The following is an 18,058-nucleotide window of genomic DNA, read 5'->3' on the forward strand; positions in this document are numbered from 1 at the left end:
CATTACAGCTTTCCAAATTATAGTCCATGGACTACTTAATACTGTATCAGAGGTCCCTATATCCAGTAGCTATTTTTAATTAAAGTACATTGAAAAAATTAATTGAAGTAATTCATTATTACTATTCCAGAAAGATATTACGTGGTCACAAATGGCCCAAAATGGGACCTAAGACAATCCATGAGAAAAGAGAAATGGTTCCAAGAATCCTTATTAGCATCTCACAGCTGCTATGAAAAATCTTGGAAACTTCTGTCAAATTTAAATTTACCATATTACAGAAGCAGAAAAGAAGTTTAAGAAAGGTGCTACCAGATATACCAGGAGAAATACACATACTAGGAGAAAAAAAACCCACCACCAGTACCATCTGATTCAGTGAAGAAACAGAATTTTAGACTTAAAGGACAAATAGTAATGTTGTTCACTCAGACAGTTACAGTCAAAGCCCCACTATGCTACATCCTGTACTAATATGGGTAGCATTTATTTCCAGTGCTTTTCCTAAACTAAAACATGGAATTTGGACAAGTGATTCTTGCTCCTGAATTTACTGGCAACTACCAAATATAATTCTTTTTAGTACAGTGCTATTTTTAACTGATCAAATACAATTCATTCCCTTCTTCCAGGTAAGAATCAGCTTTGTCTGTAGCTGATGCAAATAACAAGTTTATATTTTGAGACATACCAAAGCGTGAAATGTTTCTTCGGCAGGTTCACATACATAAACACAAACCCACAGTTGCACCAATGAGTAAGATAAAGCCATTTCATAGTCCAATAAAACAATAGGTTTACATGGTAAAAAACCTGAAAGATTGCAAATTAGAAATGTAACATACAGTTTCAATAAAAGACTTGTCTATTGTTTTGCCATCTTCAGCAGAACTTAATAGAACTTTGCTTCCACAGTGGAATGGAGAAGAGTTGGCTCCTCAGGTAGCCCTTTACAAAATGGATGGGAAAATGCCCCAAGACGACAAGCTAAAATAAAAATGAGTGCCTGACAAATGGGCTGGTGTTTAAAACAAACTAATAGGAAATAGCAAGAACATCTTCAGAGTTAAGATACTTGACTAAGGACAAGATGTATACGCTTCATTCCACTCAAGGTAGAGTCTCTACAGTGGAGAGGCTAAAGTTGTCTCCTACGCATCAATACCCAAGAGTTTGCTATTTCCAAGGTACATGTTCTTAAGTCCCAGGCACCTTTTTTGTGGGTTTTTATTTGGGTCTGGGTTTTGTTTTGGTGTGGCTTGGGGGGGGTTTTGGTTGTTTTTTGGTTAGTGGTTGTTTTTTTTTTTGGGGGGGGTGGTGGTTGGATTTTTATTTATTTTTTTATTTACAAAGAGTAACAAAACAACAAACAGACAAACAAAAATATTCTGAACAAACCTTCAGCATTCTGCTTCTCCTATACTTAGGGAAAGAAAACAGAGTAATCTGTGCTATAACGATATGGAAATTATTAGTAAAAATCGATGCAATTATATTATTTGGCAAAGTAAAATTACGTAGAATACAAGCTTGAGTCTTTATGACCAGAATTATCATGTAAATAACTCTCAATATATATATATTTAAAATGGTACAGTTGAAATGTTATCAACTTGTAAAAGCAACAACAGCCAATCTATGAGTACAAAGGAAGTGGAAACATCTACCAAGGAGTGAGAGGAACAGAAAATGTTGCAGTATTTTCTGTTAATACAACAACATAGCATCCTCATGGCCAGTATGGCAAACTAAAGCTTGACATGTTCGTGACTGATAAAGCAAACTCGAGACTTGGGGAATAATTTCAGACTTGCAGAAGATTCTCTGAATGACCTCTTACAAGTCATCAAACAGCAGTGTGAGACCTAAACATCCTACATAGCTCACTCATAGCACAGGCCAGCTCCCTCTGCATTCAAGCACACCAGTTTGGCTGTGCTCACTCATGATTCAAGATCCAAGTCTACTGTTTCCACTTTCTAGCATAGTCAAGTATATATCTATGAAAATAAAAGCACATCAATTTATTTCCTGGGGATGGAATTCTAGTTCATTGGTTCAAATCAAAGCTATTTCTCTATCGAGTTCTGATTTACTTTTTAAATAACAATCTCATGTTACCATATACTGCAAAGCTTTCAGTTCGCTGTCACTTGAATGTTCCTACTAACAGAAAAAAAAAAAATAAATAAAAATAAAAGAGTGAGGACCTGGACCAGAAGCCACAGTGCTAAAATACAGTGGTACACTTGTATATGGAAATCATCCTATTGGCTAACACTCAACACTACCAATTTATTTATTTAGAACCCATGCAATCCACTATTTATTTAAAAATACACCAGATATGGTAAAAGTTAAAAGCCTATCTTGACATTTAGGTACTGAAATAGAACAGTGTAGTAAGTTACCTTTCTTAGATACCCAAAATGCAGTATTATCTTAGCATTCATTGATACATGTTAGAATCTCTCACTGGTACCTGTGAGAGTAACTGCCACACTGTTGGGATTATAAAGTCTTATGTGCTAACCGTTTTAAGTTTATGCTCAGTTCTCTCAAGTATTCTGTACCTATGCATCATATATCTATGTGTATATATATATTTATTCCTAATGTTCCACCATACAGTCATTTCTCTGTAACTGTTGTTAAAGTCATGAGCACCAATTCTGTAACATCAGAGGGAATTATGTACCCTTGCATTAAGTTATACAAGCTTGATCCGAAAGCCAAACAAAAATGTTGAAAGCTTTATGTTAGATCAAAACTAATTTGCTGTAAATAATTGTAATATAGTGACTTTTCATAGTTCACAAAAACTTTAATATTAATCACCATCATAAATCTTTATCACGTTTGTGTACAAGACTGTTACAAAATGTAATTTTTTTTTTTTACGTTAAAAACCATAGTTGTATTTCATTAATTTTGGCAGAAATAATTGCTCAGGACTGGAACCTTTTATAAAAGATGCAAGCCACCCTCCTTTAAAATTCTCTAAATATTTACTTCATAAAAATAAATGATATTACAACACAACCCAGTGCAACTGCCTTACAGGAAAGTTTTGCCTCCACCTTCCAGATCCAAACCTCATAATTCCCTTGCAAGAAGTCTTTTCTTGGTATCAGTGAAAATTTTGGTTAGACACATCACCTGACATTTGGTCTGCCTTCTTTTAAAGCAAACTAAAGCCGCTCACTGCAGTTTTTGAGAAACTGGTAAAAAGACTAGAGAATAAACTCACATCATAACTCCACAGTAATAAAAGCAGTAAACTTGGTGATTTAAAGGGGTATTGAAAAAAACTAAAAAAAAAAAAAACCTAAAAAAAACTAAAAAAACCTAAAAAAAACTAAAAAAACTTATGAAGTTTGCATCCACTTGTAAATTCTATTCTTACCTCCTTTAAGTAATGCTATAATGTAACATTACCAGTTATTGCAACTAACTTCCTATAGCCTCAGTTATGTCCATCAGTGAAGGCAGAATAAGCCTGCATAGTTGCTGGTTTTTCATTCTAGAGCAACTATTCAACACTACCATCTCCAACGTAAGAGTTAAGCCTAACTCTTCCCCAAAAGAATGTCAGATGCCTTGTTCAATCAATCTTCTGACTTGTGGTGAGCAAAAGTCTAGATTCAAAGGGGGAAAAAAAATAAAGGAAATATTCCAAAGTCTCATTCCACACATTACCTTGCCAATGCTATGCAATTTAATGAGGGGGTAAACTGAATATTAGGACTGTCTTAAGCACTGTTTTTAAATAACATATTTTTCCTGTTGGGAGCACACAGCACAAGAGGCAAATCTAAAACTGCTTAGATCTTATTTCATTGACATGATTTCTCCACTGTCACTGTAATGATTTATTGATTTGTCTTTGACTGAAGAGAAGCAAAGTCCTCTGCCTTAAGTCACACTTACAGTGTTGTTCTTAGTCTACTGTAAAGTACCTGTGGAACAGACTTGGAAATTGAGACCCACTGATAATTTAAAATGTTAAGTTTCATACTTTATGCTTGTCATCACAGCATGTGTGAAACAAATTTTACTAAAGCATCGCTTCAAAAAGCTTGGAAAATTATCCACTGTGCTCTACTGTTTCTAAGAAACTTCTGCTGTTTCTGGTATCAGCAAGTTTCCTATTTTGGCATCACACTAAAGCCCCAGTGGCTTCATTTCTGACCCCTTCAAACAAAAACAGGCTGCTCAACAATGTCTAATCCGTGTGTCATGTAATCCTGCTTAATACTCTACAAACTCTGGGTAATATTTGGGTAGTTTTTAAATTTAGCAAAGAACATCCTGGCCTACTTCAAAGATACCCTCGCCTTGGGTAGCGTCCCCTAGAAACATCGCCCACACTCTTTTCAAGGAAGAAAACCAAACATGCAAGCTTGTAAGGGAAACGTAGAACAGATAAAATAAGAGATCCTGGTCTAATGACATAATAAAACCATACAATATCAGAAATCAAATTATTGAAATGGGAATGCATTATGCAAGTACCAAACACACCACTCAAACAATTAAAGAAACATTCTTACTTTCTAACACTGCTCAGGCCCCATTTGCCAGAATAGGACAGAGCCCTGCACAAGTACATCTGAGCCTCTTCTTCCAACAAGGGCAGACTGCTGCAGAGGACTGTGGCAGGGCCAGCTAAATCACACAAGCCCTCCTCCTCCCATTGACATGGAGCTATTAATATAAAGTCAGCTATCGCTCTGCCAGAGAAACAGAAAATCCCTTCTTTGAGATATCATTCACTTTCTGCAGCATCATTATGTTAAAAGTGGCTCACACTGTAAACACTACCAAAGAGGTCTAAATTAAATTCCATTACAATTCTTCAGTATACTGTCCAGAGTGTCCTTCCTAAGGTCTCTCAGACCTTTGCTGAAGGACAAACATGCTCCTATTTTGTTTAGGCTGTCAGGCAGACAGTCTCCAATCATTAGCCTCTTGTCAGCAACAGTGCTGGGGTAGATTACTAGTGCGCTGCTTGTAATGGCAGGTGCATGGCCCTGGGGCTGCCATCTGCCAGGAAGGAAGTGTTCTCCTCTAGGATGCTGAGGAGATCGACAAATAATGTAAACAAAACACTGAATCACTCCTGATCTACGGAATCAAGCTATTGCATTACTTTTCTGCAACCTAGATGTTACTATCACAGGTGGGGGCTTACATTTGAAGCTAGGGTTGAATTTTTTTCCTCTTCGCTATTTCTGTGACTGATTTACTGAGATAAAAAACACACTAAAATAACTTCCATTTAACTCAAGCAGGCAAATCTAGATTTGAAAAACAAAAAAAAAACCACCACAGCCTTGTATCAAAGATGTTTATTTTGGAAAGTATTTCCCTACTGCTAACTTGTAACATACCTCTTCCCAGCATGTACTGCTCTTCACTGCACACAAGAAGTGAATCTTTTTAATTACTATTTTATTTACACTTATACATAATTTGGGGTCATAATCACTGATAATAAATTCAGAACATCTGGTTTGAAAAATAAAAATAAAAGTTGTGAAAGTAGGAAAACCCGGATAGTAACAGAACTCCGGGTATTGTCTTTAGTCCTTTAAATCTATTTCCACAAGGATTTCTTATGATCGGATTGAACATCTTTCCTAAACATTGCTGGTTTAGTGGCCAATTTTTCACCCCAGCTACCAAGCAACAGCACAATGCCATGCAAATGTGTATGCACGTACAAGACCAGTTGCTGTGATCACACCTGTTCTTCAGGGAAGTTATACATTACTGTCTAACTGGCAAATACTACTGCTGTCTTTCAGTGAGCCTCAAATGCTACTTACTATATGTGTTAGCACTTCAACACTCCATGAAGTGTATTTTTCAGGTGAGCCTCTGTAAAAACATTAACAATCTTTACATTGATTATCCATGTTTTGGATGAGGCACGTAATAACTGAGCTTTAAAAACTTGTTTTAAATACAAACTCTTACAACCTAAGGGATGTATCCTACCTAAATTCGTCTGGAAACCACAAATACAATCTAAACCAGTAATTCTGGTTTCTACTGTAGCGGACAGAGATGCAGGGAGGAAATTCATGCAACTTTGTAGCTTGCATGTGAAAGATGTAGGAACATCTTTTACTTGCTGGCTCTGTACACTGCTGCTGGCTCTCCAGAGCACCTGGTGGACTAACCCGAGATGTCCACATGCTGGACAGCTAAATGCGGTTGAGACAAATGTAAGTGTAAAAAAAACCCAAACAAACAACAAACAAAACACAACAAAACAAAAACAAAAAACAACAAACAAAAAAACCAAACCCAACCCCAAACCAAAAAACAACCCACAATCAAACCTCCCCCCCAAAAACCCACAAAACCAGTAAGAAAAGATTTCCTTTGGAGAAGCTGCAAGACAAAAACCAGCCTTTTCAACAACTGGCAGCAAGGCTGAACTTGGTCTTTCAAGGCTGCCACTCTTGACCCCCTACATACATACACACAGAAACTTTAAAAATAGCTACATGCCAGACAACAGACACACAAATAAAACATATCTGAACTTTGGGGTCACTACACACTCTTCTAAAAACTCAAGGGATGCTACTGATTTCCATGTATACACAGATCACTTCTAAGCAAACACTAAGAAACAATAAAAAACAGAGTTGTGAAACCCTTATAACCACAAGCCCAAATTTATCACATCAGTCACTACACTCACTTGGAATTGCCATTACACACACCAACATAACATTAAAACTTCCACAAATTCTGCTGAAGTATATAATGACCAATACACAACACACCTAGACACAGAAAAAACATATGGACAACCAGCACAAAAGCATACTGTACCTCAACTAATGTGGGGGGAGAGGAGGGGGAAGAAAGAAGACTCCAGATGCAGTAATTTCTTTAGGTGTTTATTACTTTAAAAGAAACATATTAATGGGGCTTTAGAGAAAATCCAATATAAACAGAAAATACCCCACTGTACCTATGTTGCCATTTAACTGCTGAATAGAGAAGTTAGATTACACACACAAACTCTAGCTTAATTTTTCTGTGGGTGCTTGCTGTGTTTCAACTGTTAAACCGCTTCAGCATTCCAGTGTAATTAATGCTATTTAAAAATAATAGTAAATCAAGTGTAAAGAAACCCATGTTATTCTCTCTTTATTAAATAAAAACAAAACCACCATATAAAACACATCCTAATACTCAAACATTCCTTTATCCATTTTACTTACAAGCAAATGTTAGCCTCTGTAGCTATCTTGAAAGAAATCAAGCAATCAGAAGCAATCATCAACCTAAGCACTTCCTCTGCCTTGAGCAATGACTGTACTGGTTCATTTTAGAACAAACCCACCATTCAACTTGGACTGTAACAATTTATCTTAAATGACTCAAAGTAACCATGACATTCTTTCTAGGAGCAGTATAGCTAAACATGAAGTATAAAGCAAAATAAAAGTCTAATGGATGCTATACATTTTAATATTCTATCTGCTTGTAAAAATCTGACATACATATAATAAGCATAATTTAAACTATGAAAGACCTCATTTAATCTTAGATAACTCCAGTTTACATTTTGCATTTCACAAGTGGCACTTCAAGGTTCAGACCTAACTATTTTGGTTCAGTTAGCTGTAAAATACAACCTGAAAGAAAATAAGTTGATTTCTCAAGGATGAAAAAAAAAAAAAAAAAGAAAAAACAAACTCAAACTTAATTCTAAGCATAAGAGGTAAAAAAATTAAATATATATGTATAAAATCAAACTATGTAAGGTATTAGGGTATTAGTTCAGTTCTTTCTGCTGTTAATTTTAATGTTCTTGCAGAATTTATCACAACTACTTTATTCAAAAAAGAACTTTAAAAGATGCATAGCTTTCTAACACAGCATATAGTTCTTCTAGTACTTTTAAGAAGCCATTTTAAAATGAACACGTTTTGTTAAAAAGACAAACATTCTCATGCTACTCTGAGAACCAAAACTTCACTGCAATTGGCATATTAGAGAAGGGGGAGGGAACCCTTAATAATTCATTGTGCGAAAGTAATCCCAAAGAAAAACGATACAAGGGTTATGTCTTCAATAATCTAAAATGCCATTAGAAAGACACAGAAGAGATTTCTTAAGATAGGCTTTTTATTGTTTATCTGCAATCATAAAACCCTCACAAAAGAAGAGCTAATTGACAAGGCAAGGGGGGGGTCATTATTATCAAAAATCACCTTATTACGATCTTAAGTAGATGCATTACAGATGATGACTTCTTTAAATAACTAACACAGGAGGAAAACAACCCTCAAGTTTTTTTGCACCATTACACAGAGCATCTGTTCAATTTCAGAAAACTAGATCAACTACTAGAAACATTCACAAGTTACAGAGTATTTAGTTAACAGAAAACAAAAGTGAAGATAACCCACCCAAGTCTGGTGTTTTGTATTAAGCAAAAATTCCCTATTACACACCCACTAAATTTAATGGGAAATTTACTTAAGAATTTCAGGATTACACAAAGAGCAATATCTTGACCCCACCAAAGACAAAACTCCCATTTGACTTCAACAGAACTAAGATCCACCATAAAAAGTCACATAATTTCTAAATGTAATCTGTCATAAATATACTGGAATAAATAATTTACACTATATGAGAAAAATTACCGTAAATTTCTCCATAAATAATGAAAACCATACACAGTTCATATGTTTTTTAAGCAGAAAAAGCAGTCATAATTTAAGAACAAAGGCTAATTACCAGCAATTAACAAGTTAAAACCAACCAGTAACAGCATTACTTTATTTACACATCAGATGACGGCAAGTGTTTCTCCAATTCTTAAACATTTGCACACTTTCAGAACACAGTAAAACTGAACAAACTGGTAGTTTCAAGCAACCTTCTAATTGTTCTGTTTTGACAGCAGTTGTGGATGCACTCATTTGCTCTTGCTATGACAGAATAACACAGACAGAGATTTCCAAAAGCACAGCACTCCCTACAGCAGAGGCAAGTTACTGATAGCAGAGAAACAAGCTACACGGGAAAGCCAGCCACCTTTAAATAATATAAATAATTCACCTTAAAACACCCACATGAAAACACGTCTACTACTACAGACCCTCAGGCACATTTCAAACTGTGTTTTTTACATGTATTTTACACAAATCAAAATACTAATTTACTGAGGTGATTACAAGGAGTCTGTTTGTATTCCCTGTATCTCTGACATTCTCCTGTTCTAAACATTAAATATATGTGAATTTTCCAATATTTTAAAATAGACAGAAACCTCTCTTGGGTTTTGAAGAAGTTATGAAGAATTAAAGCTTCTCACTTTGCTAATATAGTTTAAAACAAAATTTGAAAAAGTGCAAACAACGAAGTAAACAATGCTGTTTCTATATAAGCTATCTCTTGTGCAAACCATTTTTACAAAATTACATTCTCTCAAATCTACCTGAATTACTACTGTGTTAAAATGATCTTGCTTATGCTCAAAACACAATTTTCTTTAAATTGCATGTTTTTCTCTGTAAAACATGGCATTCTTTGTAGTCCCCCACATCACAATGTTTGAAATTCAAATAGCTGGTAGAATACTCGGTGATCTTTTTAAAGAGTGGAGGCAGTCCTTCTGTAAACAAACCTTGGTGTGAAATCCCAATGAAAACCAAAAGAGAAACTAGGACACCTGCAGAAGTCAATGACTCAATTCAGTTTACACCGATCAAGTCCTTTGTGATACATTTCTCCTTCCCGCATGCTATGGCTTTTCCAGTTTGCCTGCCACAGGTGCAACTAACCTGAGCCCCTGGTTTTGGTGCCTAACACTGTGTGATGCTGGGGTGAGTTTTTTCCTCCCCGCATGGCTTTGTTGCTCCCCAAATCCCCCAACCCTGAGTACACCCAGCAGGCATGCACACATCTCAGGGAACAGGGTGGTGGAGAAGCCAGCCTTGCCTCCTACAGAGAGAAGTAATTTCAACCAGCTTCTTTCCCTGCACCACTCCTTGATGTGTTTTGTGTTTAAAAGCTTACGGGAAAGAGGAGAAATAAACAGGCATGCAGATTAAATATTAAAATAAGGCAAGCCTATAACCACCCTTTAACGAATTCATAGCAGAACTGAATCCCCTCCTCCAGACACCACCGTGTACCAAATTAACATGGCTGTGTTTACTGCATTCTCCTTTTTGCTGGGTGGGAAAGAAAGTAGGAAGGAAGGAGGGAAGGAAGGAAGGACAGCAGCCAGTTGCCCCTGCTTATCCCACCCACTGCCTCCTTCGCTCCTGCTTTTCGCCCATCCACTCCAGGTTTTCTTGGTAGCCGGTGCCCGCCGCCCCTTCTCCCCCCCTCCTTAAGGTCAGCAGTTTGGGGAATGTTGTGGAAATAGCTCTTTCCCAACCTGGGCCTCGGTTTGCAGTTGGGGCTGTAGGTGGCTGAAGAAAAACTCCTCGTTTCTGTGAAAAAACAAATTTCAGTTTGCAAAGCAACGGGCACAATCATTTGTGGGTGCCCGGGGCACCAGCCCAAGGCTAAGCATCCACATCGGTCCGGGTCAAGCCCAAATTCAACCCCAGCAAAACTAAAAGCAACAGACTCAAAGTAATGCTCTGCCCTCAGCCTTTCCAGTCCATCAGAGTAAGCGTCCATCATCCTCACAAACTCTGACACTGCATTCAGCAATCCGCTCGCCTTAATTAGGTGCAAAGCTTGCTCTGCAAACGGTGGCTCTCTCTCTCTCTCTCTCTCTCTCATCTTTTCCATCTTCCTGTACTTCCTATCAAAAGAGAAAATATTTTCTTCTTCAAAATCAACTAGCTACTCAGAACACAGAAGAAAAAAAAAACCTGAGAGTTGTTCTTACAAACTGTCGCTGTTGGGCTGTTACTGGTGCCCCCCATCAGCACCATGACTACAGCAGCAAGTACTATCCACCTCTAAGAAGCTGTTTCCTGCAGTATGCCACCTTACCTAGCTAGCCCCGTGAACATACAGCACAGCTATGAATGCATACAGGGTCGAAGTACCATGCCTTGCATAAATTCAATAGCAAAAAGAATCCCTACAGCGTCTCATCATTAACTTTTAATCCTTGACAGGCTGGCTCTTTGGTGCCTTCCTCAACAAGCCCCCAGCTGCACACAGATTCTCACTCCCTAAAAGAAGGCAGGTTGCTATTTTGGGAGTGTGTGCATATTTCTTTGTTTCTTTCCTTTTTTTTTTTTTCCACAGCATAACTGGCACCTCCACAAAGGAACAGCTACATAATTAAAACCTAAATTCACTCTCACCCTAAGTTTCCCATTTCTTTGGTTTGCTTTTGCCTTGGAACACCCGGCACTTGCAGTCGTATAAGAGCAAAATAAACCAAGTGATCATTCATGCTGGGGCTCAGCTGACAGCTGGGACACAGTTACAGCCCACCATAGAGCAGGCCTTGAAGGGAAATGTGCGAATGTGCAATACAACATGCAACAGATCATGCATACAGTGACTTCTGGAAAGAATTATTACTTTTTTTTTTAAATTCACGTTCCATGCTCACCATGATTTACCATTGAAACTTTTGCAAGAGATAAGATATTTCCAAACCTAAATAATAATTTTATCCTTCTCATTTTGGCATGATTGACCTTTCCAGCAAGAGAGCCAAGGACTCGTTTTTTGGTTGGTTTTTTTTTGTTGTTGGTTTTTTTTAATCGTTTTACATTTTAAAATAGTATTAGAAGCTGCATTAACGTAAACTATTTTGGTCATATTTTCCAAACACTTTCCAAAATCTTACATAAGAAAACTCTGAAGTACAGCCCAAACATAGTAACTGTGTAAACATTAACCTCTACTGGGGTATCCAAAAGTATACACTCGTAGTAATAATAGCACAGTAGAATTCAAACGTGAAGAAACATCCTAAAATTAAACTTATTCTCATACAAAGAGCCAACAAGCTCCTCCAAGACTGTTTATTACAGGACATATTGGGTGATAAGAGATTTTTAAGGAAGCAAGGAGGGAGAGGGCTCTACCCAACAAAACACAACCCTGCAGTGAGAAACAAACACTAAGCACAAACACTCATGGCAGGCACTCAGATGTAGCTACTCACCTTTCACAGCACTTGCTTCTTTAAGGTTGTGAGACAGAAAGTCTATGCTGGCATAGGCACTCATCTCCACTCCATTGATGCCACCGTTCAGGACATGCCTGGCTTTGGACCTGGCTTTGTCACAGTTTGCCAGGGTCCCATCCACCACATCAATGGCGATGTAGTTGAGGCCATTCTGAAAGCCAGCCGAGGTCTCTCGGCACATGGGGCTGCTACCCTGCTCCTCCTCCAGGCCTTCGCTTTTCCTGAGGGACACATTCTCCACGGAGGCCGAGTTGTGCCTTTTGGGGTTGTGTGCGAAGGAGGGGGACACAGGGGTCACAGTGGTGGTGGAGGAGAAAGTTTCCGAGCTGTGCCTCCTGCGCCCCTGCGGATCTGCCCGGATGACCTTAGCCCCCCGATTTGGATCTGGGGGAGGGCTGGAGAGAATGAAAGCCTCCACCCCAGAGAGTGTGAGCCTCTTCACCCCCGCCGTGGGGCTGGTGACCCGGGCACTTTCTGGCTTCTGAACAATGGGTTGGGGTGGGGTGGTGGCCATGCCAAAGGTCATCTCGGTATAATCCCCACCATCGGACGGGCTGGATGAACAAGCCACCCCTACAGCTGCCTTCAAGTAGCGCCCCTCGGGCTGGCTGGTGCTGGAGGAGGAGCCTGGTGAAAGCGCTTCAAGGGAGCCCACGGAGACCATGCCGGATTGCGAGGGCGACTGTGACCCGAAGTCAATGTTCATGTAGTCAGAGAGAGGGGAGCGCCTCTGCCCCGTGCCCGAGCCCAGAGAGGAGGCTGGGCTGTCCGCAGGCAGTGAGGGGGGAGAATAAACGGCAGCATCCCCAAAGTCGATGTTGATGTATTCACCGGGGCTCTTGGGCTCAGGCGGCAGAGGGTGCTCGTTCATGCTGGGCAGCATCGTCCGCAAGGTCTCCAGAGAGAGGCGGCTGGGCCGGACCACCCGCTGGCACCGCTGGCTCAAGAAGCTCTCAGTCCGGCTGTGCCGCAGGGGCGAAGGCACCGTGTGGCTGGAGGGGGTGAAGGTGCTGGCAGGCAACTGTCCCGCTCCACACACCACCTCCTCCGGAATCATCCTCCCTGGGGAGTTCATGAAGACATACTGGTCACTGTCCTTCACCAGGCCCTGGCTCTTGTAAGAGCGGGGTAAGGAGCTGTACGAATAGCAGCTGGGCTTGGGGGGCTCACCAGAACCGTGCCCCGAAGGGGCAAAGAAGAAGTCCGGGGGAGTGAGGGAGGGAGCCTGAGGCCCGTGCTGGGGATCCCGAGGGGACATGTTGATATAGTCACTGTTACTCAGCCTCCCATCCGAGCTCTCTACAGACAGCTTGGAGCCACACCACATCCGCATGTACCCGCTATCATCAGGGGAGCTCTCCCCGGGTGAGCTGGTCTTATAGCTGCTCCTGTTCCCGGGGGACCCGCCACCCGCCCCCGCCCGGGGCTGCAGAATCTGCTTGGGAGCTGACACGCTGGTGGGGCTCATGGGCATATAATCATCGCAACCCCGGCCTCCCTGCCCTAAGGCTGCGGCCACACCGGGGGTCATAGGCATGTAGCCGTCATCATCTCCCCCTCCTGCTCCCCCCCCTGCCGGCGGCCCCAGGTTGGTGCTGCTGCTGCCGGAACTGCGGTGGGAGCCGATCTCGATGTCCCCATAGTCCTCGGGGTAAGGGGTGTAGGTCACTTTGGGGGAAGCCCCGGCTTGACAGGAAGCGAAGAGGCGGCCGGCACTGCCGGCGAAGGTAGCCCTCATCAGCGTGTATTCATCGAGGGAAGCGGAGGAGACCTGAGGGGGGGCGGGCCGCTGCCGGCACGGGGTGGTCAGGGAGTAAGTACGCTTCCGATGGCCTCTGTCGACAGCGGCGTCGGGGCCAGGCCGGTAGCAAAGGCGGCCGCTCGGGGGGCGCTCCATCGCCATGTAGCCATAGAGATCGGTGCCGCCCCCCGGGTCCCGCACCGGGGGGGTCTCAGCCACCGACTCGGGGGTGTTGCTGCGGTTGCTGGCGGTGGAGGAGGAGGAGAAGGGCCGCAGATCGCCACCCGGGCTGGAGCTGTACTCGTCGAAAGACATGAAGCCGGCGTCGCTGGGGGAGCCGGAGACTGAGGCGCTGCCGCTGGATGGGCGCTGCGGGTGGTGCGGGTGGGCAGCCTCGGAGCCGAGGCCGCTGCTGGAGGAGAGGCTGATGGGGCTGGTGGCAGAGGGGGGAGAGTGGGATGCAGGCATGGACATGGAGCGGCTGCTCTGCAGGCCGCCGCCGCCGGCCAGCACCGGCAGCAGCTTCCCCGCCTGCCGGCCCCCGCCGCCGCTGCTAAGTGTGTGCGAGCGGCTGAGCGGGGTCCGCACGGGGCCCGGGCTCATGGGGCTGCCGGCCACCGAGCCCACCCGGCAGCCGTCGCCCTCGCTGGCCGTCCGCACCCGGCACGGCGTGCACTTGGTGCCGGCGCCGGCGGCGAGGCTGTCGGTGCGGGAGCGGCGGAGGAGGCCGGTCTGGCTGGGAGGCAGGTTGACCAGGTGGTGGTGCCGGCGGCCGGGCACGGTGATGGGGTGGGTGGCGGAGGCACCGCTGCCGCCGGGCCCGGCGGCCCCCCCGGAGGAGGAAGAGGTGGAGGACTGGCTCTTGCTGCGGGGCCGGAACTCGGACAGCTCCTTCAGCGCCTTCATGGCCTCCAGAATGGTCTCGTGGATATTCTGGGCGACCACCGAGTCGTCCGCCTGCATCCAGAGCTCGCCGGGGCCGGTGGCCGCCGAGCGCCCCACCTCAATGAAGAAGAAACTGTCGGAGTGGCCGCAGCGGCGGATGTTCATCAGCTGCAGCGTAACCGAGGGCAGCTCGCAGTTGAGGCGCACGAAACCGATGGTGCGGGCTGAGAGGCAGAGCCGGTGAACACCGGTAAGGTTTTTGCTCTGCCCCAAGCCCTTGGGCTTCAGCGTCACCTGCCAGACCTCCCGGTAGGCAGCAGATGCCGGGGTGATCAGCCCGTAGTTGAGGTCCTCGCCGGCGGCGGCCAGGGAGGCGGCAGCCGCGCTGCAAGAAGCGGCGAAGGGGGAGGCGAGGTGGCGGTGGGGAGATCCCTGACCGGCCACCTTTCCCTCGTTAAGCAGGTCTGTGAGAGCCCGGTACCAGCCCTCCTGCTCCTGCTCGTTCTCTGCCGCCACGGCGAAGTACTCGTCCTTGGTGTAGAGGGCGATGAGGTACTTGTGCTTGGCGTCCGCCCGCTTGTTGATGTTGAGGCAGGAGTCCAGGGCGATCACCCGCTTGGGCGCCCCGGACTTGTTCCTCCATTTCTTCTCGCTCTCGTAGTACTCCAGCCGGGCGCCCCCCGCGCCAGCCGCCTCCTCCCCGCCGCCGCCGCCGGGGCCCCGCAGCACGAAAAAGCGCTTGTGGCCATGCTTCTGCTTGCGCAGGTACCCGCACTTCCTCACGCCCTGGTTGTTGTTGTTGTTGTTATTCAGGTTGGGGCCGGGTGGGGAGCTCACGGGGGGCAACATCCCCAGCACGGCGGGGCTCGCCATCCCCGACCCCACGGCGGCAATACCGCCCTGCTCCTCTCGCTGCTGCTGTTGCCGCCAAGCGGGACTGGGAACCGAGCGCCGCGGGGAAAAAAAAAAAAAAAAGAGAAAGGAGAAGCGGGTAAAATAAAGTTATTCCTCCGCAGGAAGAGCACGGCTGCCAGGAGCCGCAGCGGGGTCCTCCGCTGTCGCCTCTAGGCAGCGGGTGCTGCGGGCGGCTGCCAGGCGTTCTCCCTGGCCCGGGTACCGGCGGCGCCGCTGCCGCTCCCCGGCCACTGCTGGTGCTGCCGTCGCCGGCGGGAGTTTCGCCGTAAGTAACACATCGCGCACCGAGTGCCCCAACTAAAGAGCAAAACAACACGTGACCACCGCCTCACCGAGACGCTCACACACCGAGACGGGGCGGAGCGCACTCGCAGCCGGCACCGCCCCGCATTGGCCCCCACGCCGTGTAAAGGATGGCCCTGAGCACCAATGGGGTGGCTGGGCGGGCTCTCGGGTGCGAAGTGACGAGAAACCATTGGGCAACGGGAGCCCCGCCCCCCGCCCTCTTACCGCCTCACCGCGGCGGACCCCCTCCTGCCCGCAGCTTCCAGCCGCCCTCAGGCGCAGTGGCATCGTCTTCCCCGGTTCCCTTTTCCTTTGCCGCTGCTTTCCGCGCACAGAGCCCCAAGCGTGCTGCGGGCGTGGCGGGGGCGCTGGTTCACCCGGTGCTGTCCCTCGCCATCCATTGTAGCCCCGGCGGGCGGGACACGGGCGGGCACCGTGGCGGCCATCAGGTGCTGTCGCCCCCAGAGCGGAGCTTCCGGCCGCGCGTGTGCGGCCGGCTCCCCCCCGCACACCCACACACGCGCGTGTGTGCGTCAGCCCTCTTCGCACACACACGCAACGGCGGTTCCCCCGTACGCGCGCTCCTACACCTGGTGTGTCAGCCGGCTGCGCCCACGCGACCCCCGCCTCACGCACTACCATCATGTTGCTCCCCCCATCCGCAACACCCGCGGCCCCGCCGCATGTCGTATGTGTAACCCCGCTCCGCAGCAGCGGGGGAACGCCACCCGAGGTGGGGGAGGGCGCGGGGATGACCGGCGCTGGGGATTAAAGGAACAAATCAGTTCATCCGGGGGTTTCACGGTGGCGGTGGATGGGGGTAGTGTCCGCGTCTCCTCACGAAACCAGCGCGCCCGCGCTGAGGAGGACGGCGGAGGAGACGATCCCCGCCGCCGCCCGCTCTCATTTTCCGCGGCGTGTGCGCGGGCTCCCCCGCTTGTTTACCCGGGACCCCCAGGACAGCCAGCCCGCCGGAAGGATGGGAATGGCGGAGGGGAGGGGGGGCGCGACCCAGGGCCGCGGGGCTGGGGGACGGCGAGCTGGGAAGGGATCGCAGCCAGGTGGGGCTGGGGCCGCCCGTCCCATGCTCTTGTGGGGGGGGGGGGGGGGGGGCGGGGGGGCCCCTGAAGGGTCCGCGGCGCGGGGAAGCCCTGCTGTAGCGCCGGGTGAGGGCACCAGCGGCGCCCTCCTCACGAAGTGGGCAGCAATAATAACGGCCAGACGATGAAGGGAAGAGGCTGCACTGGAAACTTCCAGCCAGGGCTGTTACCGATATCGCCGGGAAGGGCCAGGGGGACCCCCCGTCGCACATGCTGCCGAGAGGGAGTGAGGATGGGGCTACACATGCGTCTCTCCGCGCACTCCCGTTGTCTCTCCGCATGCCGCCCGGGCACGCTTTCATTTGTTGATCTGCAATGAAGCTTAAACAGCAGGGAAAAAAAAAATAAAAAAGGAAAAAAAAGGGCGGGGGGGGGGGGGGGGGGGAAACACAGGAAGATATAAGAAAGGGGGGAAAAGAAGGAAAAAGGGGGGGGGGGATAAAAAAAGGTGGGAAAAAAGGGCGAAAGTGAATCAACGCCTCCAGCTGCCGCTGTGCGGAGCCGGGCCTGGGGCCGACTGCCCGCATCCCGCACGCCTGGCTGGCACCGCACGGCTCCGCTTTGCTCTGTCTTTGCTGAACTTCACCACGGTTTGGGACATAATGAACCATTTAGAAATCAACGGTTGTAACTGGGAGAGAGGGAAGGAGGGAGAGGGGGTGACTGGAAAAGACCTGTCCACTGTAAATACCGGTATGCTGCAATGGGGGAGGTTTGCTGGAAAGACCCTTCCCTTGATCTTAGGCGGGAATATTACCAGTTACATGCAAGGTAGTAGTTTCCTGGGGCTTTTTTTGTTTGGGTATTTTTTGGGGGTGGAAGGGGTGAGAAGTTGCAGATCTGAGGCACAGACCGCTCCACCGGAGCAAGAGAAGAGCAGCTGCCTCTGACTCAGAGAGTGACCTTGGGCAAGGTACCTGTGATCTCTCTACCTCTGCAACTCCTCACACGCAGAAAAGGATGCTTTTCTGGCTTTAC

General features: G+C 46.4%; 1 protein-coding gene across 3 annotated transcripts in view; it reads right to left on the reverse strand.

Moving 5' to 3' along the window:
- IRS2 (insulin receptor substrate 2) overlaps window positions 1-15,952 on the reverse strand; it is a 28,867-nt gene extending 12,915 nt beyond the window's left edge. The window contains exons 1-2 of one of the 3 annotated variants that reach the window (XM_034074321.1): window positions 12,131-15,952; window positions 7,774-10,481 (exon numbers count right to left, since the gene is read on the reverse strand). In XM_034074321.1, coding sequence (XP_033930212.1) covers window positions 10,198-10,481; window positions 12,131-15,653 — 3,807 coding nt within the window. In that variant the 5' untranslated portion in view covers window positions 15,654-15,952 and the 3' untranslated portion in view covers window positions 7,774-10,197. The other 2 variants (XM_034074322.1, XM_034074323.1) reach the window with 2 other exon arrangements.
- Window positions 15,953-18,058: the final 2,106 nt, after the last annotated feature.

This window comes from Melopsittacus undulatus, chromosome 2 (assembly GCF_012275295.1).
Source record: "Melopsittacus undulatus isolate bMelUnd1 chromosome 2, bMelUnd1.mat.Z, whole genome shotgun sequence".
NCBI classification, from domain to species: domain Eukaryota; kingdom Metazoa; phylum Chordata; class Aves; order Psittaciformes; family Psittaculidae; genus Melopsittacus; species Melopsittacus undulatus.